The sequence below is a fragment of the Gavia stellata genome, chromosome 2 (assembly GCF_030936135.1).
Source record: "Gavia stellata isolate bGavSte3 chromosome 2, bGavSte3.hap2, whole genome shotgun sequence".
Lineage (NCBI taxonomy): Eukaryota > Metazoa > Chordata > Aves > Gaviiformes > Gaviidae > Gavia > Gavia stellata.
The window spans coordinates 24698791-24726449 of NC_082595.1; the positions used below are offsets into that span (position 1 = coordinate 24698791).

General features: G+C 40.1%; 1 protein-coding gene across 1 annotated transcript in view; it reads right to left on the bottom strand.

Annotated features, from left to right (window-relative positions):
• The window catches only part of KIF26B (kinesin family member 26B), a 300351-nt gene that overhangs the window by 108981 nt on the left and 163711 nt on the right, over nt 1–27659 (bottom strand). Inside the window, exon 5 of the mRNA XM_059834163.1 lies at nt 1623–1806. Coding sequence (XP_059690146.1) covers nt 1623–1806 — 184 coding nt within the window. The remainder of the gene's footprint in view (nt 1–1622; nt 1807–27659) is intronic.

Genomic DNA, 27659 nt, shown 5'->3' on the forward strand with positions numbered 1-27659 from the left:
TATCCTCCTTCATTGGCTGGACTGCAAAATTTCAGTCTTACCTAAACAGCTGAAAAGCCTGCAGCCTGTTCTGGTACACGCTGTTGATGAAGAAGCAAATCATAGGCCTGTTTGGGCATATTGCAAAACTGTTTCCCAGGCCCTGTCCACTGGAAACAAATTATTAGAGGAGCAAGAAAGGTTCAGATCAAGCTTGCAGTGTTTTGCCAGAGCTATATTTGTGTCTCTGTGTGTGTAGACCCTTTTCTTGGGAAGGGTGAAAACCGATAGTCAGGAAAAGTGCCCACAAGGGAAATTAGTCCCTTATTTTCATTATTCCTCAATGGAATTTTTATTTTTATTCAGATATAATAACCTGTCCCAAGCACAGAAAAGTAAGAATCCTGAGAGGATGGCTTCTACTGTAAATATTTTCCATAGCAGCTTCTTACAACAATGAACAGGTTCAAGCTTACTCCTCCTCCCACTAAAGTCAGTCATCACTACTAACTTTTATAAGATCATGGCAGATTTGTAGATTTCCTCCCACCCACCAGGCCAGAGGAAAGGAAGGGAGCACTATGTGGAGGGAATCCCTTTTTGAACAGGCATTAGAGCATCCAGGAAAGTAATACCATTGTTCTTCGAAAAAAAACCACTGGAACTGTACAATATAAGAAACTGAGCATTCAAAATCAGCAATGAAAATTCTGAAGCCCATCCTATGATCAGCACTCCTAGATCATACATTACAATTTCTCTTCTAAACACAAAGATTTTCACCAAATTCATTGTCACTGCTTAGTATTTAATGAATATGGAAAAGCCAAGCACACAGATGCTTGCATAAGAAACTACCTCAATTAAAACAAACTGCTGTCCTCAGCAACTGCACTCGTATATTCCCAGATGTAATATGCCAGGCTCTCCATTTGTGACAGGGAAAAAGGATGGGCCACTCAGACATGCAACAGAGCAATAGCAAACTATATAGCCACCTTCTCCATCACCTCAACCATTTTCCATTATAAGTATACACCTATACAGCATTTTAAGAGGGTATGATTATGGAGAATGGGCAGAAATAACATGACAGAAGGAAAAAGGAGCAATTCATCACTATCAGCATAGGCTTTCTTCAGGTATATGGCCCAGCCTTGTCCTCACTGGACTGGAAGAAAGCCAGGAAACACGAGCCAGAAGCAAATTACAGTATGTCCAGCCAAGACACCACTCTGGACAGCAAGGGGATCAGGAACCCAGAATATATCACAGCAAGCAACTGCTACACAGTTTAAACATAGCCAGAGACGAACTGCTCCAGAAACACTAGCAGAATGGACATTATCACGGCCTAGTAGCACTGTGGTCCCAATGCAGGTGCATTTAGTGTAGCTGGGCCTTCAAATGTATTACTGCTGCACAGTTAGGTCTGGCTGTGTTCAAGTCAACTTCAACTTTATTAGAAGTTCACTTGCATTAAGTAACTTACTTTGTTAGGCCTTTGTACACATGTTCAGGGACAAATTGCAGTAAAGCCAACCAAGAAAGGACATGGTCTTCCAATTTCCTTACTGTTTTGTGCAAGAATAAAATATTCTCCCAAAGAAAACAAGTGTTTTAGTGATACTTGCAAGGCCTACCTTGCCCAAACCAGGGGTGTCTTTCACTTTGCTGACTGCCCTCAACAAACATGGTGGTGCAGGGGGTGGGGAAGTCTGAAGGATACTGCTGAAGCTGGTAGAGAAGAGAGGAGATTCAGGAACAGATGATGCAGAAGGCCTGTGCTTCTTCTTTTTAGAAGACAGGTTCAATTTCTGAGCGGCTCTGTGGGAAAAATTACAAGAGTAAGGTAAAACACCACCAAACTCATCAACACAAGCAGTCAAGAATAAATAAAGGTATTTATCAGGTTACTATTTATGTAGGATCTCAGTTTTGACCTCACTGGTCCCAACAGTTCTATAATTCTGGTTCTTCACTCATTATTACTAGTTTAACGCTACTGACTTCACAAAGTTGCTCCAAATTTACATAGTCTACATTAAGTAGGGTCACAATCAGGCCTCTGTCACTATCTCATCTGTTGAAACAATTCAGCCCGCAAGAAAGCTCCAAAACCTCCAATTAAATCAATGAGCTACAAGGCAATTTCTATTCTAAAATTAAGTTCAGTCACCAAATGTTTCACACAGAATTGTTTGTCATTCATAAGCCTCTGATTAGAAAATGAATAGTTGTGCGATATTTGGATGTAAGCAGCCACTGTTAAGTTAATTAGTATTAAATGCTCAGGTGCATTTGCTGAGGTGTAAGAAGCCTTGCACTAGCTGTTTTAAATTTTTATCACCTCTTAAAACATAAGCCCGTCTAAAAACTGAACAGTGACCAATGAAAATATTGCTGTTTGCAATGAGATGGAGGCAATCATATCAACTACAGCTGCATTAACCACTAAGCAGGGAAAACAATGAAGACAGTTTTTAATACTACAGTATTCTTAGATAAGAATGTATAGACTTTGATCAAAAAGCTAAGCTTTTCTGGAACAGAAACATTCAGTACTTTTGTTTTGCAAAATGTTTTATTTTGAGAGACAATTCAACATTCAGCCTTTGTTGCAGCTGTTTTGTTCCAACACTTGTCCATTCTACACTGCCTGGGGATAATGTTAATATTAATCATGCTGTCCCATGGTTTCCCATTTGTAAAACGAGCACTTTAAACAGAGCAGGTCAACTGGAGCATCATTTCAAAGGAGAGATGGATATAACAATTCATAACGCTACTTTCATGTTGTTTGCTTTGGCAGACAAATTGTGACTTAAGATAGGTATAAAAGTAGTCTGTGCTGACAGTAGCTCTCCTTAGCTTGCTGAAGTGTGACAGTCAAGAACAATAATTCTAAAACTTACGAAGTTCTAAAACTTACGAAGTTCTAAATCTTCCTAAGGTTGCAGAAGCTTTGCTCCATTACACTGGTATCAGTATATATTACCCAACACTGAACTTACAAAAGTAATTATGTTATTTTATCCCAAGGAGTCAGGGAAAAAAGACTGAATATATATATACTCATCTCAGTATGCAAGTACCTTGTGTTTGTATCAGATGTCTCAGACACGTGAACAAATTACTGCTGGCCATGAAGTTGCCATATGTCAGCTGGTCATGTGTGCACCGCCCGTATGTATTCTTTTAGCCTATGGCAAGTGCAAAGCAGTTCCAGATAGATTAGTTTTTAATAAAAGAAAAACACTAGGAGATTTTAATTGACCTGACAGAGAATTATGACTCAGAAGTTTCTGTACCATCTCCTTGTCCTTGTCCTTCCCCTGACCTCTGGCCTACCGACTACAGTTCATAACCTGGCCCTCTCTTTTAAGACTCTGCTTTTGTTTTCATAGAAAACATAATCAAAATGTGTTGGTTAAAACCAAAGCAAAAAACACCAATTTTTCCTTTTCCTAGCAACATTTCAATGGTTTGAGAGGATTCAATGATTTCAGCTTCCACACTGTCCGTCACTAAAACTTCCATAAAGTTGTCCATGCTGAATCAAGATTTTCTATGTATCTTAGCTTCACTGTAAAATTATTTTAAGCAAAATCTTGTACTATGTGCAACAACTGAAAAAACAAATATTGGCCAAACATACTGAAAAACTTACTCCTGTGGTCAAGCTCAGTATTCCAGTCTTAAATATGGCAGTGCCTCCACCCACTCTGGTCATACATCTGGTCTCATTGACTCACCTCAGATGAAAATACGTTTTCTAAAAACCATTTTCTAAGTTGACTGACAGAGCCATTATCCCTCTTGCTACTAAATACTTCTCCAGCATTTGTCGTTCCTTTTACAGAACTGATAGTGTAATACAAACCACTTCCTGATCCGACCTAGCCCATAGCAGGCATATTTTTAAAGAAAAAACATTGTTGGAGGTACCTGGCCTTTTCAAAACCTTGGGACTGTATTCTAGTTTGACAGTTATAACCTTTGAGATTGCATTCAAATTGAAGAACCTGCATTTTCCTTTGTATTTTTGGCCTGCAACTGGGAAAATGTATGAAAAAGCAATGAACTATATCTCACAACTTCATGGGGTTTCCCCAAGGAGAGAAAATCAATGCATGGCAGGCTAGAAAATAATTTACAAGCCCTATCAGACTTGACTGAATTTGAAGGGGATCAAAAAGGCAATAAGCCTCAGGTAATTCCCAGAGCATTTAATCGGGAAGAGAAGGATATTTTAACCAGATGTAGGCTGCAATATGACACAAACATATACAGTGTGGCTTTCTTGTGAGCACATTTGCGTGAGTAAAATCATTCAGCTTGGGTGGCTAGCACTGCTCTGGTGCCAGCTGAAGCTGATTTGGCCCTGTGATCTAGCATAGGAGGTGAGAAATTCTCACATGTTACTTTTCAAGGCAAGTCAGAGGCCTGGGTCTCCCATGCAGACTCTGTGGACCGCCGGACTTCTCAGGCAAAGCACCAGGCTGGACCTTGGAAGGCCTGATGCTGCTGCGGCTCATGGCCTGCTCAGCCCAGCCAGCAGCTGTTTAGACTCTGCTCTTTGTACAGGAGCAAGCTAATTTGTTTTCATTTAATATCTAGTATAATAGGGCTCTGATTTCCACTTGAGACTATGCATACTACTGCAGTAATGGTAATGGCGATGATGGCAGCATGGCTTTCTGTATTGACAATAAGCTGATCATACTCCAAGTTACATTACTTTCCACTTGAGCCAAGTGATATCAGCTGTGAACTATGCAGGGATGCGCAGTGGGCTCCAGTGCAAAGCAAACCACTTCCCTGCTGTGTGCGGTATGGCTGTGGTAGGGATTGTGTCTACAGAGACACACAAGGAACTTGATCCAAATTAAATTTTTGAAGTGTGTAATTTAAACTGTATTAGACCACTGTGTGGACACACTCATTCTCAACAGAACTGTCTTTAATGTCATTTTACTGAATTATCTTCCAAAGTAATGCAGATTTAATCCAGTTTAGCTAATAGACTTTGGATTCACACCTTCAGTTAACTTTGATTATTTTTTCCTGAGAGTTCCTATGTAAACAAGCAGCTGGAGACTTTTTGAAAGCTTACAAGATTTGTGGTAGAGGAAATAATCACAAGATCAAGATCTGAGGTTGCAGGAGGGGCATTAGAAAGCTGATTAAAGTTCAATCCAAATAAAGCTGATTAAAGTTCAATCCAAATAAAACTGATGGGTTGCTGGCAGGAAAGGGGAACTGCTTTGAATGTCCACCTGATCCATAACAAAGACTGAAGTCATTTCTTGAAAGGACATTCTCTGCTTTTTGTTTTTTAAAATGCAAGTTTAATACGGTATATCTTTGGGCAGTCAGAATGCTTTTCACCTCCCACCTATGCAGAAGTGGTAATATATGTTTTCCCTTAAAATTCTATGGGCAGGCTGGGTTTTTCAAACACATTCATTGTAGACCTAATGCCCCTACATTGGAAGCCAATTCATGACTGATATGAACTTCCTGAAAGCTGAAGATCCTTTGTGGGATTCGTTGAAGAAATGAAAGTAAACCAGCTTAGAGGTAATTCTGAGACACGAGGGGGCAAGGTATGCTTTTTGGAATCTTGTCTAGAGAGATGAATGAACAGAAATGGATTAAATAATCGATCTTTAACATGGAACAAAAGCACTGCTAGGGGCGATGCAAAGATCTCTGCTAAGAAAGTTATTCATACTACTTATAAGCAATACAAGAATGAAGTTGATATGAAACTCTTTAGACAAAATAAAAAGCATTATGGAAAGGTCTGTAAATACCTTGCTTAGAGAAGTCACTAGGTAGTGGCTACAGTACAACATACATAAGGAAACCCTGTGGAAGGAACAGTTTGAAAATTCATGTTTTCTAAATTAACTTTGGCTGCTCACAAAAAACAACCTCAAAAACTGAAGACAAATACATACATCCACTTGTTACAAAGCAATAGTCAGGGGAGAAAAAAAAACCAACAAAACAAAATTATGTGATAGAGCAGTTAGCGAAAAGAGTAATAAATAAAGCCTCCCTGTAATACATAACGCTCATGTGCCTCCAGCTCAAACAGTGGAATGGGACCTCATGTGGCATAAATTCTTATAAGATCATGAACTTCAGTGAGCTTGGCTATGCCAACTCATGGCATATTTGCTTCCTCTCACTTAAGTAAGAAAACAGACACTGCTAATAATATTCAAGGGACATGTATTTAACTCGATAAAAGAAATTATTTTTTCACCAACACATCATCCAAGGCAAAATTAAAACTTTAGGACTTGCTGTCAAAGTAGAGGTCAGTAAGGCCAGCAGGTTCATTAGATTCAGAAGGAGATTAGACATTTAAGTGAATAATTAAAATATTATTCACACTTGTGTCAGCAAAGATCATCATTGATAAATAACACTGACTTCTCATGCTTCAGTACCTGACACGCCCCTTCACCACTGACATCTGAAGACATTTCCTTAGGTGTATATCTCTGTGTAATTATTCATTACTGGAGTTTCATATTACACTATGATGCATCCAGTACTTATCACCCTTGGAAACAGAATTCCGGATCATAGGGGCCTGTGAGCTGGCGTATCAGTTTCTGTGTCAAAATAAAAATTGAAAATATGCTCATTTTCATATCATATTTTCCACAGAGAAAATGGGTCTCAAGCTGTGGAGGCCGAGTCATGTACTAGCTAACTTTAATGTAAATATTTGCAATTTTCATTAAAATGAGGCATAAATTTCATTTTATAACAAATACTCTCTGCTGGGTGCACCATTCAAGGAGTAAGGTATGAACTTTATATGTGCAAGGGATGGCTTACCAGAGGATGTGCTAGTTTGACAAGCCCAAAGGAGATTCATGGTCTTCCCTAGTAATTAAAACACTATCTTTACTTATCCAAAACTTCTTTACCTGCCGTATCTTAGTGTTGGTCTGGAAAATAGATGGAAGTTTAGTTTGGAAATCAGTCTCCTGAACTAACTCCCTAAGCGTATCTGTGCAGATGTATCACTAGATATAAAACACAGTTATAAAATACATTTGTGACCAACAGTGTCGGTTACCCATTGTGAAACACTCATATCCTATGGTCTCAGGTTGCGCACCTAAAAGTGAAAGACACCATTACTGAGCCCACTCTCAACACAGAAGCCCTACTGATGAGGTGTTGGGGTTTTTTTTGAACCCCAGCCATAATTCTTCCTGTAGAAAGAGTAGAAATTCTTGACTGTTACCTACTGAGTAAAATGTAATCTGTGTAGTATTCTAGTTGACTGGTGGAATGTCAAACAAAAATATACTGGAAACTTGCCATTGGTTTTTATTATTTCCAACTGAAATGTTTGCTAATATGGGTTCGCGATGTATTTTCTGTTTCAGGTAAATGTGTTTATATAAAATGAGTCATGATATCGTATAGGTCCTCATGTAGCTGTAAGGTAAGAACCAATGCGATACAGCAAAATTACAATCATGCAGGCTTTTTTTCTATGAGAAAAGCTAGTCTTGATTTTCAGTTATACAAGGTCACTCAACAGTTGCTTCTTCTCCAGGATTTTTAGTTACTGAATTATACCAGTTATATGCTGCCTATGCAAACTGGACACAGGGCACTAAATGGGTTGTTCACATTTTCTAATTCTAGGGATCTAACCCAGCTTCTCAGAATCATCACCAAAAATGATTCTCTTTCTCCCAATCCCTTGCACAGGTCATGCAGGCTCACTAAGGTGACATTACAGCCAAGTTGACTTGGGTGCTATCACCAAAAGGGGAGGCCCCATACCTGCACTGCCCTGTCTGCATACTTCCTTTCCCTCCCTCGCTTCTTTCCTCACATTTATTTTGGCTTGGCTGCTACTGTTTTAACCTCCTGAACTGGCTTGTGCCAAAGAGTGCTCTAAATCATACTTACTTGACATGGCTAATATGCCTGAATTGCTACAGCAAGCACTTCCTCAACGTTAAAATCTGAGGTATGTGGTACTAAATATGGTTTCATGCAAAATCTCATCTTTCTATTCGGAGGGCAACAATCTGGCTCGGAGCCATGGCTTCCATTGTGCCATGCCTTTCTTTGCATCTTCTAAAACAAACAAAGATGTTCCTTCTAAAGAACAGAGATGTTTTACAGGATGTTTATCCACAAGTGAACAGCCATGTTCTTCTGCAAGGTGCCAGGTTGCCTGTCCACCATCTGCTGCAAACTGGGGTCACCACCTGAGATGCATCCTCCACAAACAGAGCGAGAACAACCTCCAAGGTCTTTTTCTCATAGCTCTACATGGAACCCTTTTTCTCATCCAAAGCAAAGCAAAAAAAAGACAAGAGCAACAAATCTTGCAGTTGGTGTGCCATGTCCCTTCCAAGCCCACATTCCCTGCCTTCCAACAGGACTTAGGAGCTACGAACAAGAATCAGGGCAACTTTACTCCACCTTCATTCTCTGTGTGGCCAAACCCAGGCCTGTGGTATTGCAGCCTAGTAAGACATGTAAAGAATGAAATAAGAATCCTCAGAGGAACATTTCCTGGATTTGTAGTTCCAACAAGATTCTTAGTATTTGTGTTTAATTATTTTACAATGCCTTTAAAATCTGGAGATAATTTGAGCTTTCTGCTTATGCTGTAGAAGGTATAATAAACATCTCTCTAATGCCCAGTAAACACTTGCCCCTTATTGTTCTCTTTATTTTTATGTATGCATTCAATTTCATAGCAACAATAAAGCAGTCCCAGGCTGCAATCTTTCACTTCTTGGGTGGTTAATTCAGATGTTTTGGCCACAGTGCCTTAGTGACCGTGCTTTCCCCTGGAACTGTGTTGAAACTGTCCAGAAACTCATTATTTTTAATTTATTTAATTCTAACACAGAGTCAAAATAGGGCTTCAAACTTTATTCAAGACAGGTCTTATAAAACCTGAGGCTTGTTGCACACAGGCAATCTTCGTGAAATTAACAGCTCAGACCTGCTCTTATATCAAGTTCAAATTTGTGTAAATTCACTGGCAACAGAGCTGCTCCTAAGTTGCACCACACTGAAGAAGATGAATATGCTTGGAGATCAATAGCTTAATGAGAAGCTCAAAGTTCTACACAGGTACACATTGCAGGACAGAGGACTCATATTCTACACAGCGATTATTTGGGTGAAACTTCCAGTTTTAGACAAGATCTGACAAGATACAAAGCAAACCACTTCTCATATCATTACTGTTCTATCTACAAGATTCTCTTCACCTGGTATCACTATACTCAGGTAAAGATCTTTTTACCTAACCTAACAGTTCCTGAAAAACCCTGATTCAGTGACAGATGTCCTTCTGTCTCTGGCAACAGGACCATTAATTAGCTTTCATGCATAAAGGTAACGTTAGCCAAAAAAGTAACAAATCAAATGAACTATCACATTTGGAATTTCTACAAGAAATCATACCCTTGTCCTTCAATAGTACCCAGTAAGAAAACTACATCTTGAGTCAATAGCTTGATACATTTTGCTAGAGAAAGATCATTTCTGCTTTCTTCTCTTTCTTTCCATTTCTTTTTCTCCTCATTCTCTTCTCCTCTTAGTACTACTCCTAAATTTCAGGCATTACTGACCCAGGTCAGCACGCACACTATAGAAATGACCAGATTCACCTTTCTTGCTGTGTTACTGACTGCGGGCACACATAATCAACCCGCATTTTTAGAGAAAAGAGTGATTTTGGTAACCAGCAGAAGGACCCAACTCTAAAAAAATTGTTCAGCACTCAAATGCAGAAGACAAATCATTAGTCAATTTTTTTAAAGAGTGGGTAGAGGTTGTTTTTATCTAGACTATTTTTCTCTCTGAAAAATGCTTTTATAAAAAATGGTAGTCAAACAGATGACAGTGCTTACAGCATTATCCCGTCCTTGGAAAGCTCTGAGGATGAGTTGTATATGTGTCACTGCATGCTTAATGCATGAAGCAAGCTGAACCATTATGCTTGGATAAAATAATATCAGATGTTTATCACTAGTTTAATATGGGAAGAAAACCAGCTACATTTACTATAGCTCAAATGAATTCAAATGTAAGCACTTACCAATTACTGCTGCGGTTACTTGGCAACGCATCTTCAAGTCCCACGGGAAAACTGCATAGGCGGGAGACTGACAACCACAGACCAGAGTAGCCTTAATTTCAATCATACAAAGCTGAGGGCAAGAGCACTAGTATCTTTCAAGGCAAGGTCAGAAACAAGCTCCGTCCAGCTCAAGCTTTGTGTGTTAAGAAGTATTGCCTGTATATACCAAAGATTTAGATCATAATATGCTGGCATTGCCACTAAGTAATAAGAATGGAGACGTGCACTGTTTTATATTTGTACTGTTATTGTGTAAAACAAGAAACACGCGCAGATCTGTTAGTCCTCAAATGTTAGCCGGAAAACATTAGGAGCATAGATCTACAGTTACACTGTCTTCTCTGAAAGTACCACCAGGGATGGCTGGCAAACAGATTTTCCCCATGCCTGAGACAACCTAGCAAGCTTCCAACCATGGGACAGGACTCCTGGTTAGCCAGCCCCTAGCTGACTCTCTTCATGAGCAAGAAGTAATGACAGTTATGACAACTCAAAAAAGTGACTAACAGAAGCTTTTCACTGAGAGGCCCACAAACCACTGGCCATTTAATAACAGTCCTTAAAATCATATAAAGCAACGTCTTTAACTAAGTTTTATGGAGCTTATACAATTACAGTTATTCTATTACCCTGGATGCTAAAGCTGGACCGCACACTGTGTGGAAAGCTATTTTGCTTCATCTCTGTCCCATTCAGCAAAAACCTCTCATAACACCAGGAGGAAAAGCAGCCAGCACACAGATTCACAGTCCATTTTGTCATTGTTTAACTTTCTGGTTGGCAGAACAATTAAACAGATACATAAAAAGGCCTTACTGCCTCATCAATATTCTGGAGGCCAGCACATTTAAAATAACACCAGCATACAAACGGTAAACTATTCTAACAATGCAGATGCACTGAAATTCAATGCACTTAAGCCCAGCTCTGACAAGCAATCTCCTGTCATAGTCAAAAATATTTCCTCTAAGAGTTCCTGTAAGTCTTGCCTTGTACTTATTTAAGTAACTACCATGAGATAGTGATAATTCTTTGAGACAAGTTGTTTTCAACTACTGGAGACTATCACTTTTGCTATGTATAATATGTTAAGGTCCAAGACTGACGTCCTCCTCTTAACAGACTGCACACATGCTAAAATCAGTACAGCACCAACAGCTTATCAGCAAAACAGACAAAACAAAAGATTTTGGGTTATGATCCCACCTTCACAGAGATATGCTGAAGCACAAAGAAATTCATGAACAGTGGCAAATAGTAATTTAATCTAGATCTCCTCAGCAGATTCACACAAATAGTTACAGTGGTTTTAGAGGCGCCTAACAGCATCCCACCAGTACCTACGAAGAGGGTACCAAGATGATAGCGTCAGGCTTTTCATACCAGGGCATGGAAGGAGAACAAGAGCTAATGGGCATATGTTGAAACAAGAGAGGTTTGAACAAGGTATAAGGAAAAGTTTCTTCACTCTGAGGACAGCCAAGCAAGGTTGTGCAGTCTCTGTCCTTGGGGAGGTTTAAGACTGAAATGGATGAAGTCCTGGGCAACCTGTCTGACTTCAGACCTGAGCCTGCTTTGAGCAGGGGGTTGGACTAGAAACATCCTGAGGTCCCTTCCAGCCTCTGTGATCCAATGATGCTATGAAAGAAATGTTACTGAAATTCTGACAGTAATAAAAATATTATGCTTTATTTTTTCTTTCAAAATATCTTTTCTCTGAAAAGTTTTAACAAAATCACTTACCCTCAATCTTAGCAATTTATTCAATCCAAAATGAAAGTTTTCATTTTTAGAACATTAATTTAAATATAATTGAAGCAAACATCAAACTACAATTTCAAATGGAAAAAGTTAATAACTACTTCTTTTTGAAGGGTACAACCAAAACACATTTAAAAATTTCTTGATTCCTGTTTGCTTTCTGGGAGGACATAAAATAAATCGGCAGAAGCTGATGAAGTAATTTAATTTCAATGAAATCCACAGTTCTTGCTGGGCAAAAAATTTAACAAGATTTTCACTTAAGTTGCCTTCAATGTTTTGTTATAAGACTTTCTATCTCTATCTACTGAACATTCAGGAAGCGATTCTACACAACACTAAATGTCTTCGTACCCTACCATTTGCAGGGGAAGTCCTATGTGCCTAACCTCTTGCAGGAATGCTCAGCATTCTGCCAGCTCAGGCCCCACCTCCTTTGGGAGCTGACCTCAATATTTAACCTACTTTAATCATGCTGTAGAATGAATTATTATGAAAAATTATGAAACTGGAAAACATTATTACTGTTGGCAATTACTGTTATGTTTTAAATAAACCTTTTGTTCTTGTTTATCTATTTCCCATAAAGTGAAATAAAAAACAACACGAAATTAAATACACCACACAAAGTAGTAAGACATTGCCAGAAAGAAGCGAACTGTACAGATGTGTGTCACAGGCACCAAAAAGCAGAATTTATGAGATGTAAAGCCTTTAATCTGGAGCTTTTTGCTTATTACCTGTACAAATTTCAGTGAAAGTCAATTAATTTTCAGTTCTGAGGGCAATTGTCAGACATTGGGCATACTGCTAAACTGAACAAGTATTTGAGATGTATTTTTGTTTCTTAGCAAAAGTGAATTTTTGAAAATACCTCTATAAATGAAAAAAATAAGTTATTTACAATAGCTCAAAATTTTATGTCAAAAGCATTTCTCTAAATGTATCCTGTCACATATAAAGAAGACAGAGAAACATATTTGCTGTTTGATTTCACTTGGACCTCAACTTCTTTTATGACTTGTTGATAATACTGATATTCGCACTTCTGTTCCACCTGAATAAAGTGCCAGTAACTCATGTTCAATATTGACAAATACAGCTGAGACTGATGGGTGCAGGGGGGAGGGAAATCAGAATTAGCAAGGGTCTTGTCTGCTTTTCCAGATCACCAAAGGGACTGCAGTCTCCAAGTCGTGTGGGTCCATGGTAGGTATGACAAATACCAGCAGCAATATTAGCCAGAAAAATCTTTTCCCTCTTAAAACGCATAGAAAACTAATCCTCTTCTTTCTTTTTGGATCCAGACCTTGCTGTTGTGATATATTTTTATCACCTGCAGGACAGAATATTGCTGTTTGCTCTAATGACAGCTAGGCATGAATGTTTCACTTGGTGCAGCCAGAATAAAAGCTCATTTCCCGAGCAGGGAGATTCAGCCGTAACTCTGAGCTCTCTCTTGCCATCCTATTGTCTTTCTCCGCCATTCTCTAGTCAAGGGTTAGGAGCATGCTAAACTTTCTGTTCCTTGTCTTTCATAAGACAAATCGTGCTCAATAAATACCTGAAGCTTCCCCAGAGATGTCTGCACCTGAAGCTTTTCTTCTTGGACAGCTGGCCTACTGAAAGCCAGCTCAGCTCTCTCAGCACTGGGGTCTTCTGGTTCCTCCCTCTCCAACGCCCCATAGGTTCCTGACCCACAGCACCTACTGCTTGGTGTAATCCTATCAAGAGGCACATCCCCTATGTTACAGCATGTTGGTACAACACATATTCTTCTAAAAATCCTGGTCCTCATCATCAAAGCAAACAGTAGGCTAAAAATTACGTCTACCAACAAGTCAGAGAATACTTGAAAAAACAGGAACAAAAATACTCTTCCAAGAGACCTCTCACTTAGTAATGCAGCTCCCTGACACAAGATATCAGGTCACTGCATTGCCTTCATCAGAGCAGAATCACTTCTCTGTGAAGTTCTTTCTTTGATGAGAAAGTCTGGAAAACTGGTTCATCTGCCTCCTTCATAATAAATATCCCATAGTCAGGAAACCAGAATGTTAAGCTAGGAATCTTATGGACAGCGTTTTCTGTTGGACTTGGAAAATATTTCCAGTAATTCGTTTTCTGCACACCTACCTCAGAAATTCCTATAGTTGCCAAAGTACACCTATACAGTTCTACAATACATTTAATCCTCCTCTCCCATTTGCTATATAGGAAAAGCTTATGAACACTGGAAGTAAGATGCAGGACAGCCTGTAGTCACATCCTACCATGTCTCTTCTCTATAACAAACAACTGCAATTTGGCCCCTGGCGTATAGCACCCTAAGAATAAGACAAAAATTGTATTTCTTACTATATTTCTTTTATACGAGACAGGACAGAAGAAGAACTGGAGAAAGATAGCACCTGGGACAAACTCAGCACTGTGATACTCTAGTGCCAAAGGTAAATATCTACTGCTTTGAAAGGAATGCATCAACAGAAGCCTGGGATTCAATGGTGGTGAATCAAGCCCTTTGCAATGAAGAGAGTACAGTGATGCATTTTGTAGAAGTCAGCCCCTGAAATGAAGATGAAAATGCACAGGCAGGAAAAGCAGAGAGAGAGAGAGATGACCTATAAAGGTGTAGAAAACAGTATCTCTGTAAGGTGAATTTCTGGAAATCAGTCATGTGCTGTGGCTTCTGTTAGTGAGCACACAGCTGGACATTGGCTAGGCACCCTATTAAAGGCCCTTGATCAAATACTGTAGCTTAACTTGATGCTGTTGTCAAGTGCTGTGTAACAGAATGAGACACAACTCCAAATTTCACAGATGTTTGTGCACTACTGCAACACATTCAAAGCAAAACCTTGCTCACACTAGGAACAGTATGAACTACCTCAGATCAGAGAAATATGGGAGGAGGTCAGCAGATAGCTTATGCATCACAGCAGTTCATACGGACAATGGATGGTATGCAAGGGAAAGTCACCTTATCATCTAGTGTTTTTCCATACCACACAGAGGCTTATAGTTTTGTTGCATCCAACTTTTTGTGGAGTTGAATGAAGAAGCTGTTTACTGATCAAAGACTTCTTATGCATCCCATTATAGGGTTGCAACATATTCTTGAGAAACCCACCACCAAAGAGGTTATGATTCAAATATCTTAAATGGTTTTATACAGCTACCTCAAAAAATCAATCAAATTTTGCATAATTCGTGTTACTGTTGATCTTTAAAACTGAAGCATTCTCTTTCTTCCTACTTACAAGAGGCAGATGGATGCAATCTTCTTCCAGAATTGTCCATCTTCTAAGCTCAGGTTACCTCATCTTTCCATAGATAGAGCTTTCTAGTCAAACTTCTTTCATTGTGGTGCCTCTCAAGAATACTCGTTCATCTTTTTGGGACATTTTTTCAGAATAAGGGCTTTATGGAAGAAGGCCTAGGGTATATGCTGCCTAGAATACTACAAGAAATCCATTTGGCCTTAGGGAAGGACCTTAAACCCCATCAGCTGATATTAGAATTATAGCAGTGTAGCTTTTCACATTTTTTTGAGAAAAACGATTGTGTATGTTGATGCCCTGCAGTCTGGATTGTTGGTTATCTGGAAAAGCACATCCTGCCTACAGAAAAATTTTAGTATATTTTGCTTTCCAGACCAGAAGATAACAGAGAGATATGAATTTCTTCCTTTTGCCCTACCACAGCTACCTGCAGCAAGGCACAAGCAGTCCAAATGCTCCCTCACCCTGTGTTTGCAGCAAGAGAAGTCCTTGTTTTCCATTCTGAAAATCTGATCACCTCAACACATCCAGTATCTTGGTCATTTTAAAGAACCATAAACCCCTTAACACAATGGCTAGCCAGAAACTAAAACTTGGAAATTAGTTTCCAATATCACAAGACTCTGCTCTCATTTGAAATGCTTTTATCTGATTTAAACCTGAGAGGATGGAAACCTTATTGAGTGGGCAGTGTAGTTAAAATGAAGTTGCCCAACTGATCTGGCATGTCTGGGGCTGCCTCCTTGTATTAAAGAATTCTCCAGCTCCTCCAGAGTAAAACATTCTCCTGTTGAAACTTCAGATCAAAATGAAAACTTCATTCTATATGTAAGGTATTGATCCATTTGGGACTTATTTAAGCTGCCTAGCTTTATCAGTTTAGGCCTCCTGTGCTCAAAACAAAACTGTGCAGTACTCTCTGAGGAGCCTCAGGCAGACTCTTCCTTCATCCTCCCACTCTGATTCTTCTGTGTCCTAATACCCAACAAACGTAGATTGCAATCAGCCCTTCTAAAAGGCTGCTTGCAGATACCAGCATATCATAGCACTTTCCTTTCTCATAAGAAAAAACCCACCCTGCACCCTCTCACAGAGCCACAGAGTTTAAAACCAGTCCTTTGGTTTAACAGAACCCATCAGACTGACAGTGAAGAGTGAGGCTGATAAAGCAGCCAGGGGACTCCTCTGCACAGCTTTGCATACAGCTGCACAGCCTCCCACGCTCTCAGAAACGAGGCTATTTTTTAGTAAATCTTCCATTTTGTCCACTTGCAACATCACCATAAACTGTGGGCATCACTGAAGTAGCCTTACTCAAGCAGTCATTCAAGACTGAATATTACAACTCAGAACGCTACAAATATTGGGGGGTGGGAGAAGAAGTACTTTAGCTTAAAGTAGCTGATAACACAACCTTTTTACCCCACAAGAAATATTTCATTAAATTTCTAAATATAAATTTTATTCTTCTCCCTGATATGGTGCTTCAGTGGGAAAGCAACAGGTACACACTGTGTGTCTACAGTGCAAAAACACTGTAAAACTGATAGAGCCAGACAAGCCTGAACCAATGCCTTATAAATACATACTTTTTGTCCCTGTCTAAACATGTTATTCTACTGTAATTTCAGCAGTATGGTTATAGCAAATAACCTTCTTAGTCTGAAGGTATCTATTTTGGTACAGTTTATTCCCAAACAGCAAGAGGAATAGGGGAATATAATGTAAAGTACCACCTAATGACAAAATTGCAATTACGCAAGAGCAGCTGTACTGATACAATTACTTTGGCAAGAAGAAATATGCCCCACAAGAAAAATCACTGCGTTATATATATGTGAACACATACATGCAATACAGCCAGTTCACTTTTCCCTGTACAGATCAATACCCACACCAGTCCTGCATACACAAACGAAAGAACAGAAGCGCTGTGGAGCACAGGACAGGGAGTCAATTCAGGGCCTTGCTAGCTTGGGTAAACATCATCACACTGCTTCACACCTGAGCTGGGACAGCACAACACTACACCAGACAAAGCTACCGGCCCACAGATTTCTCTCCTTCAGTCATCAATATCACTGACTTCTTTTTTCTTTCATTTCATTTCATTATGTGCTCTTGTAGATATTTTACATATATGTAGTACTACCTATTTTTTGCTTTGTCTGGTTACTGTACCATCAATTCATTTAATCAAATAATACTGGAAACTCAATAGGTGGATGAAATGCACTCAGCTCATCACTAATGCTGATGGCCATTCGGGGGTGATGGTACAGTCCTTACTTTACTATTAGCTCTTGCCCACTGCACTAAGTTAGACTTTCATTTGCCATTCTCTTCCCCAGGCTAAAGTGCTTTTATACTCCCCTTTGGATTTATTTTCTGGTCTAGATATCTACCTCTGAAAATGAAGATATGGAAAGAAGACCCATGGACTATGTGACACATAATTAGACAGCGTTTCGTACCAGGAGAAACAGTGTATCTGTGGAGCCTTTTTGCATGGTTATATTTCACATCTCTAACACTGCATGGAGACACACTCTGACCACATTAAATGCAAATCAATAATGTTAGGGGCAGTTTCAGTGAATTTCAGGAGATAAGATGTTCTAAATGCTCTGAAGCTCACTGAGGCCAATCTTAGATCACTTGTTTCTGAATGTATGATAAATTTGCTGTGCAAGTTCAGTTTTGCAAGGACCTAAGCGCCTCCTGTGATGTGCTGCATGCCTTTAGCTCCTTCTGAGACTAATGTGACCTTAAGGGGCTGGACAAATTTCAGAAACAGGCATTTTCTGAGTTATTAAAGGGATTCCTGTCTGTGGACCTGATCCCACACCATGATGTATGCCCTGTATTGCTGCTGAAGGAAGCAGAAGTGGAAAATACTCATTCTCTTGAAGGAGGAGATTACAGAAAGCCCTAATGTTAGAACAGAAGACAACCAGCTCGTGAATGGAGCTTGTCAATACGACTGTTAGAAGGCTCTCAGGAAAGTTGGCTGGTGGGGCAGCCAGCCAAACTGAGGCTACCACTGTGTGTGTTAGGAGGGCAAGACATGTTTACACTATCATTATTTACCAAGCGAGATGCAGAATTTTTTCAAGCACGACTGAACTGCATCAGCCCTTGAACACCTGCCTGGGAGTAAAAATGGCTCACAAGCACAGAGAGGCTGGCTGCCATCGCTGCAGATAAACTCACTACCACGAGAACTTCAAGAGCAACACATCTGGTAATTAAAGGACTATAAATATAGGGCATGTGATGCCACAGCAGAAAGTGGAATGACAAAAACAAAGCTTACTTGCATGTTCTTTTCCACCAAGATTAAATAAGATTACAGCAGCAGAAGGGCACTCACACTGGCTTATATGAGGACAGTGCTGTGGTATTGTGAAGCTGGTTGGGGGGAAGATAAAAAAAAAGTACCAACACAAAAAAATCTCTCAGTAGTCTATTTTAAGGAGTCATCTTATATAACAGGAAGCAAGCACAGTTATTCTGGATGCTTGAACACCGTCTGTCACATCGCCACAAGCAAAGGAAGTATAAAGAAGTATGTGTGACCATTTGAAGACTGTTAGTTTTAATTAGTCTGTAATAATGTTGGTTACATAAATCCTTGCAGGTTGAATTAGAGGAAGAAAGTGCCATGGAGATTAAGCCTACAGAACGCCTAAATCATTCCAAAGCTAAGGGGAAAATCGCAAGCTCAGAGATGAGGGCCGCAGTCAGTGTGTGGTACTTACAGGCACCAGACACTAACACTGGTCTGAATTCTTCATCAGAGCAGGAATATACACTTTCAGGGAGGCAGGGGACATGTGGCTGCTCCTTGGCAAAGGAGCACTTTTCTGCCCAAAAGCTGACGAGTGAAGCATCAGCTATCTATGCACAATTTAGCTGGAACCCCACAAGGGTCCCTCAAGGTTGTGGTGTGCCAGCTGGCTCATTAGTCACTACCCCAGCTTAGCCTGTGAGTGCTACAGTACTGCCCAGAGCTGCTGGTGCAGAGAGCTAACACAGTCCCTCTACCATTTCTCTCTACTAGCACAGACATGTTACACAGGGCAGAATGTGGTCCTCAGTTTCTTAGGTTTCTAGGTTAAGGGTTAGAATTTGGCTAATAGCTTTGGTCACAAACAGTGTTTAGGATGAATGGATGTACTAGAATTTCAAAAAGACCAGTGAAACATTTCAGTGCCTTAAAACCACATATGCGTAATTTTTTTAAGCTTTAGCATACACAGAAAGAGAAATAAAAATGTCTGTATCAGACTGAAAAAAAAGTTGTGTCTAACTCAAACAAGAATTTTGTTGCTTTCGTTTCTGATGCCAAACCAAAAAACAATTGTTCATACAGCTTTAGTTACTAACCTGATGAGAATTAAAGGAGGAACTGTGTGGTGGACACTACCCAGGTTTGTGGAGCTTTACCCCAACCAACCACTGCCTCCTTCTCCCAAGGCTGCTCAGGTGTATAGTTCAGAAGTAGTACATATCCAGAAATGCAATGCCACCGAGAAACTTTGCAAACCTCAAGGAAAAAAAAACATAATTTAGGCACTAACATATAATTGTGCACAACACATCTGGGGCAAATTTTCAGGAAATCTAAGTTAGTGTTCGTCCACATACTTCTGTATGATGTCGTAACAGCTGGTTCAGGGAGAGCTTGAAATTTGTCCCACTCTATCCTGATTAGGTACAAAACTAAAAGCCTCCTAATCCACAAATGACTGATAAAATAGGAGAAAAAAAGATGAGAGGATGAAAGTTAGGTGAGCAAATAAAAATGTAAATAAATATAGCAAATTACAATAACTGAGTATTACTAACAGTTAATGTCAGGTTTTACTGGTTTTTATCCATTTAGTTCTTGGTAAGCTCATTCAAAAAGAGAAAGACCCATTTAGGCACGTCTTTCAAATGTAATATTAAGCCTTCCTTTCATAAAAAAACATCTGCATATCTCAATGCTAGGAACTTTTCATAGTGTCTAATGTATAAACCAATGAAACATATAGTTTTGATTATACTTTTAAAATGGGCATATTGAAAGTTATAAAAGAAGAAAAGAAGGTAATAAAACTCCTCTGATTCGCCATCCAAATAACTATAAACATATTACTTATATTGCCTTCCATTCCATCATTATCATTACTACATTATGGCTAGATAATCAAATGCAAGAAACTTTTCTTCATGTCTGATAATAAAACATTTTGCTCAGATGTTCCTGGTTAGAGCTGCAGCTTCCCTCACAGAAGTGCAACAGTACGGAGGTGAAGAAAGACAGTCATAAAGATCCCCAAATCCACAGGGATGCTGCAAAGACAGAAGGAATGGAAGACTCACGATTCCTCAGGCACACCACCACTGTTGAACAGACTTCATCTGAGAAGGTGTCTCAACTGAATTTCATGGTAACTCCCCACACCACACAGTACCTGCTCTAGCAACATGTTTCTCATTTATAGGAGATTTTGAATAGCACATTACAAACTTCTCCCTGCAACTTTCTGAAAGAAACTGCATCTGTTTCTCTCTTCTGTGCTATCCAACATGTGAGTGTGGCTGTGAAAGAGTGAGACATATAGCATGTGTGTAACTGGGAGAGGCAGAGGGAGATGCAAATACTTGCTGGGACTCCATTTAACCTGTAATTCAAGAATTCCCTTGCAGAGAGCTGAAGAGGTTAAGCCTTTAAAATGTACACTGCTTTTCTATACACACATGCACAGAATGTAATTTTTACCTCTGTAATGAAATGAGCTAAATATAATTTACATAGCAAAGTACACATAAACATAAGTAGCTGTAGCACATATTTCTCTTGTATACATGCAAACTTGGGATGTTGGAATGGCTGATGGAAAGGGCAAGTCCAACTACTTCAGTGCAAAAGCCAAGGCTCACATGTAACAGCCAAGATGAACTGCATTTACCTCTGCTGCTCTGCTGGTCATGGCTTGTCATGTCGGGAGAGCAAGCACACCCCTGAAGAGCTGCCTTTTTAGCCTACCAGTGATCCAATTTACAACACAGACCCACAAAGAGTTATGTTGGTACGACAAGGGGAAGGAAGAGGGAGAGGGGTCAGTAAACTGTGGCATGAAATCAAGGTGCAGCCAGAAGTGTGATAAGGAGTGATTCCCTGTGTGTCCCCTCTCTCTTTTTCTGTGCCACCATGGTCCTTTCTTTTATCTTCCCCACAGCCCATTAATGTTCTCCCAGCTGTTGACATAACGTGACTTTCAATTTCATTTCTCTGACGACAATTTGATTTAAGCATGTTTGCAGAAACTCTCCTGAGATTTTAGAATCACTGTTGCATGTCTCCTTATTCAAATAATGATGGAGCCTGTTCAGGGTTGATGATATACCATGCAGGCCTGAGGACTTGAGGCCTGATTTTTCACTACCTAAGTTTTTCTTTGTTTTATTTCCTCCATTTACTTGCAAACTCATTAATTGTTTACACCTGCATAAAATTCAGTTGTTAAAGCATTTTAAACTCAGTTGACCTAGGTAGAAACATTTGTACAAGACACAGAATGTCAGAGCAAGCAAAGCATGCCCTCCTAGCAGCAAAGAGACACTCTGAGCAGCACTGCACCATCTCCCTACAGCTGCAAGAAACTCGAGTGATGGCATTTGTGTAAGGTCCCAGTAGCATCACATCACAAACAGCGTACATAGCCAGCACACTGCCGTCCGCTCAGAAGAAAGGCATTGCCAGTGGCATCACCAGTACAAAGGGGATGTGACTGAAAGCAGCATCAGGAATATGTCACTAAGGATGCACCAGGACAGTGGGGAAGCCACACACTCCTCAGAAACAACTGTGGCTTAGACAGGCAGAACTGTCTCAAGGGTTTGATGCTGTTCACGATTTCTAGAAGGCTCCCTTCTTTCCCAGAAAAAAAAGTGTATCACTGTAGCCCAATAGCACAGGTTCTGTTCAAAGTAAAAATGGGAAGACCTAATCAAAAGAAAAAAAGACATTATTACCGTACATATTATTACGTGTGCAAGGTGCTAGTGACACTTACTGTTTTTTTTTTAAAAAACCACACAATAATATCCTTCATCTTTTTCCTAAGCTTGTACGTCATCTCATACTTTTCTGTAAAACAAATCAGAATAAACTGTTCTTACAAAAACTTCTAAAGGTTGTCTGATGCACATCACTCTCTCTAGCAAAACCAGACTGATACTGCATAGGAGCATAGGATAATTCAGGTTGGAAGGATGATCTCTAGTCAATCTCCCTGCTCAGACCAGTGCCTTGGTGGTCCCCACGGAGCTCCCTCCAGCTTGTTCATCTCTCTTGCACTGGGAGGCCCCAGGCTGGACACAGTGCCTAGGCACAGTCTAATGAGAGCTGAGCCAAGAGGGATAATGACTTCTCTCGACCTGTAGCTCTGCTCCTGTCAGGACACTGGTGCCCTCGCTTCCTGCCAGGGCACACTGCAGGCCGTGCCCGCTCGCTGACCAGCGGGACTCTAGGTCCTCTTCTGCAGAGCTGCTCCCCAGGCAACCAGCGCGTGGCCTGCCATGACACAAGGGCTTCATCTTGCCCAGGGCAGCTGCATCTATACAGCTATATCTGCTGATATACTTTGAAATTTGAACTGATTTCTCAGAGGAAAAAAACCCCAAACATCAGGGAAGAAAAACAGGTCCAGGAACATATTATTCCTTAAGAGACCCTAGGGGTGATGGACCCCTAGACCTTCTCTCTTCTCTCACGCTAAGACTAAGATTGCTCCAGTTGTGTGTGTGGTATTTTTCCAGCCAAGTGTTTAATACAGGGAAAAGTCAGGCTCCCACACTTCTTTGGGATGATTATTCCAGCTGGTAATAACTGAACTCTCATTCAGGAAGTTGTTCCCAATATTCAGATTAAGTTTTTCTTTGTTTTATTTCCTCCATTTACTTAGAGCTACAACTCATCCTTTATGCTAAATAATTATTCTTCTCTCCCTCTTTGGGGGAGCTACATCCCTCAGATATTTGTGGGCTGTTCTATCCCTCAGGCCACATTAGTCACCATTTAGCCAAACTATACGCATTTAGTCCTTTTTATTAGGACTTGTTAATTATTCTTAATCCCCTCCTCTGAACTCCCTGATTTCTCAATCTCTCTCACAACACTGCAGCCAGTATTCCCCATGTTCCTGCATCATAACACTGGAGAGAGGAACTCCCCTTTCTGCATCCCAGTGTTTCTGGAAATACAGAACATAGTTTAGCTGTTGTGTACTACATCTCTCCCTCCCTATGTCTTCTTCGGCATTATTGCTTCCCAAAGCCAAATCCTGCTTCCCTTACCCACATGGCTAGCCCAACTGGAGCAAAGCCCACAAATAGGATTAAGAGCTGGCTTTCTCCTCCATCTGAAACTGTGTTTGCTTCTCTCTTTTTTTCTTTTTGTGTAAATTCATTGTTCTCTCTTTCAAGGTTTAGTACAATGTTCACTTTCTCAGTAATAAAAGGGCCTGCTTTTGAATGGTTTCTACATGGCTTCAGTAGTATCTAAAGCTACTGAATGTTAAGCATCTAAATACCTAAAATCTGTCTTAAATACTATTAAAAATGTATTGTGCTCAAGCCAATACATTTGAGACAATTCATAGGCTGATATTTAGGAATCAACTGTCTTTCCAAGTATGGTATTTTCAGTGCTCTATACTTTAGTTCCAATAACAAGGTAGACATAATTATGTCTCACTACTGCCCTATTTATTCTTAGAAATGCAATGGTTCTGTCACCATGGGTGCTTTCTGTAAGTGTTGGCTGTAAAAAATACCTGACTTTTAAAAAATAATGGCAGTGCCCTGCTGCAACTCATGGTCTTAATAATCAGCTAGTATTTAATAAAAATACTGATTTTGAGTATTCAGTGAGGCATTGCCTCACTGAAACAATAGGGATTCATTGCTGGTATCAGTGGCTTTGGCTCATACCATTAAAAGCTGTGAAATGCTAAGGAGATGGCTCTGAATCACACTGACTCAGGAGATGGCTCTGAATCACACTGACTCGGGAGATGGCTGTAGAGGCAAGGACTGGGGATCAAGTACAGCACATATTTATGGAGTACATCTTATGTTCCACAGAATCAATTCTTCTCAGTGGCTACAGCATATGCCAAGAAAGTGAGTGAAGAACATATCCTTATCCCTTTCTCCACCCATTGGGATGGTTTGTACCCTTGGAGAGGTAAAGAGGGAGCAGGGAATGTGAATTGACTTCTCTCCTTCCAGTGTGTGAAGGCAAAGGAGCATCCTGTCCCATTCCTCCCACAGCCTCAGCGCACACCTACATAAATAAAGCTTAGGCAAAGACCTCTGCAATGTAAGTAGCAAGAGAAGGCAAATCACAAGCCTGGCAAGATGAGAGATGGTGACATAAATACTCATCTGCTGTGCAGTGCTGGTGGTTAATGGAAAACATTTATCAGAAAAACAACCCCCAGTCTTACAGAGCAGCTTTGGCTAAGAGTATGGCAGCTGTATCTTGTCCACAGGTGTCCATAGCTACTAAAATAACAGTCTCTGACAAGGATGAAATGATGAAGCACTACCTAAGGATAAATTTACTGGATCCAAATTTATCTGACAGGTCAACAGGTCCTTTCCCAGGTGCTACAACGTCAGAGTATGCCAGAAAGATGATAAAATTCAGAGGAGCCTTGACTACTCCATCAGAGAAAGACCTTGTATTCCACAGACACTCTTAACGTTTTAATCACTATTTAATAGTGGGTCAAAAGATCAACCAAATATTCTCTTCTGCTGCCATAACGTTTCTTTCTCTAGCAGAAACCTGACTGTTCTGACCATTTATATTACAAAGTCCAAATGTTAGTGACAAATCCTGTGCCTGTGTTCACTGTCACTAACTTCTGACTTACCTTCAGATACATGCCACATTTTATCTTTCACGTGCTAGTCCCTGTCACTGTAAAAAAAATCTCCTAAGGTTTTTTTGGAACCTACCTTCCAGGTCTACAAAATTTTTCTGCAATTTGCTCTGGTCGTTTAGGGAACAGTCACAGTGTGCAGCCACTGGTCTCGGCCAGGAAGACACTGTGCACCACTTGACTGGCCAAGCTGATGATGCAGAGATTGCTACTTACTCATGAGTCCTAGATCAAATGAAGCATGCAGTGCTGTACTAGCAGTCAGAAGATGTGTTTATGGCTGGTCCCCACAGAATTTCTTGCATTTCCTCAGAAGCTGCGAGCTGCTCATTATAAAGAAGACAGTGAACTTGATCCAGAAGTTATTTCTGTTCTGCAACAACTGCTGCTTAACACACCAACTCAGCACCACTTGGTGACGGGCCAGCATAAATCCTGTTCTGCAGGAACTCTTACCATTTGATACTACTTTGGCTCTGCCTACTGCAGTGATGCATCCTTTGCTTCATTAGCTGATGCAGTTTTTGCTTCATAAGAGCATAGCACTGATTTGGCAGGCATGACCATAGCAATACCTAGTATTTCATGACAGCGCTGTAACAGTGTGACCACCACCTGTTCTAAGTCACAGTCCACAGCCGACATATAACATTTTGTGTTGCATGGGTGTACAGGCAGCATTTCATGATCTCCAGTCAAGCCACATAAAAGCTAACATGTACAGATCTTGAAGATCTTTTAGCGAAAGAAGTTGTTTTACACTTTCTCCTCAATAACATGACCAGGATGTGGATAGGAAAACTCCAGGGCTAGAAGATGTCAGCCAGAAATACCACGGGGAACCTATCAAAGGGCTTTACGGAAAGAAAGGCATTCCATGGCAAGAACATGATCTACGAATAATTAGATTAGAATTTTCTGCTGACAATCACCCTGGAAGATAAAAGAGGTGAAAAGAAAGAGAAACATGAAACTGTATTCAAAGGAAATTAGGAAAATAAACAGAAATGCAACCCAAGGCAGTGCAAGATATCTAATTGTCACTTGCAAAACAATAGCTCTATTCCGTCTTTCTTCTTTTTTTAATTGGCAGGGTCTGAGGCAAATTATTATAATAATCTAAATTGATTTACATTCTGAAAAGCATGTAGGAAAAGAAAGCAATCTTACAATGAGTAATGTATCAGCAATCAGTGGGGACACTGTTTAGAGGCAACTATTCTAACTACAATCTGTGGAGAACATTATTTAAGAGTTTTCATTAAAATAGGTAACATATTCATTTGGGAATGCCTTAGGTTTAAAACAGCAGCTACACTGTATGGCTAGACTAGGTCTAGCTTGTATGTTGGCTGGTCTATTAGTGAATTCACCAGACCCACACAATTCACTATACTGTCTGAGTTTAAAAGGGTAAAAGTGCTGTTTGGGCAAGGGCTTTATATAGAACTAGAGGAGGGCCCTGGGGCATCCCTCAGGCAGCACAGACATGCTCTAACCCAGACAGAAGCCCAAGAGCAAAAGTCACAGCTAGGCTCCTTTTAGAGGGGTAGTTCTGACAGCAGCAACAAATAATTAGAGTGCCAAATGCTGAATCAGTAACTTTCTTTTCTCTTCCCAGATCTACATGTGAGTTCACATTTATGTCACCTCCAGTGAGTGGAAGTGCATAGAAAACAATTAGGCGTATACATAATGCTGAACCACAGGAATCTAGCTTCTATACAGTCTGTGGAGAGAGATAAACTCCTCTAAAAGACCATGACAGCATCTATATTAGGTTCCTACTCTAAGCTGACACCTGTAGGAGTTTGGCTTCTCCATAGACTGAGAATTTCAGCAGCTGGTTTAGTAAGAATATCCTTCATTACATACAAATTAGTTTAATATTACTGCATACAATTGATATGACCTCCTCCAGAGACTTGGGGAAAATCACAAGGATGTCACTTCTGTCCTTAGTTGCACATGCAGGTTTTCTCCACATCTTCAACTTCAGAAGCACCTCTAAGTATCTGCTCCCCTTTATAATAATTTTTCCAAAATATCTGTCTTCCAAGAAATCTATTTTCTTTTTCTGACTCAAAATGAATTTTTTCTTTCATATTGTCTCCTTAATCAAATGTATGCCTACATCTCAAGAAGTAAAATATTTAGTTTTCATGATTAGACAACCAAATATTTATTCATAAGCACACTCACCAGGAACAGGAACATACATACATCAATGATTTTTAATCCTAGTTAGTACTTCCATTCCTGAGCCACTGGCAATTAACCAATGAACTTTCAAGTGAGCCCTCTATAACTTCAGAACATCAGGACTAAGTATGAAGGTCTTCTTCACCTCGTACATGTTCTTCCACAGCTTGGTCCAGTCCAGGAGAGGTTTGGACTGCAGGTGCTGGTGCTGGAACCAAGCAGTATTCAGAGGAAATGTAGGGAGAGGGGGACATCATGGCATCTGGTACGCCAGTGACACGGAGCCTACTACACTAGGGACACGGAAAAGGAACAAAAGCAAGGAGACAACAACAA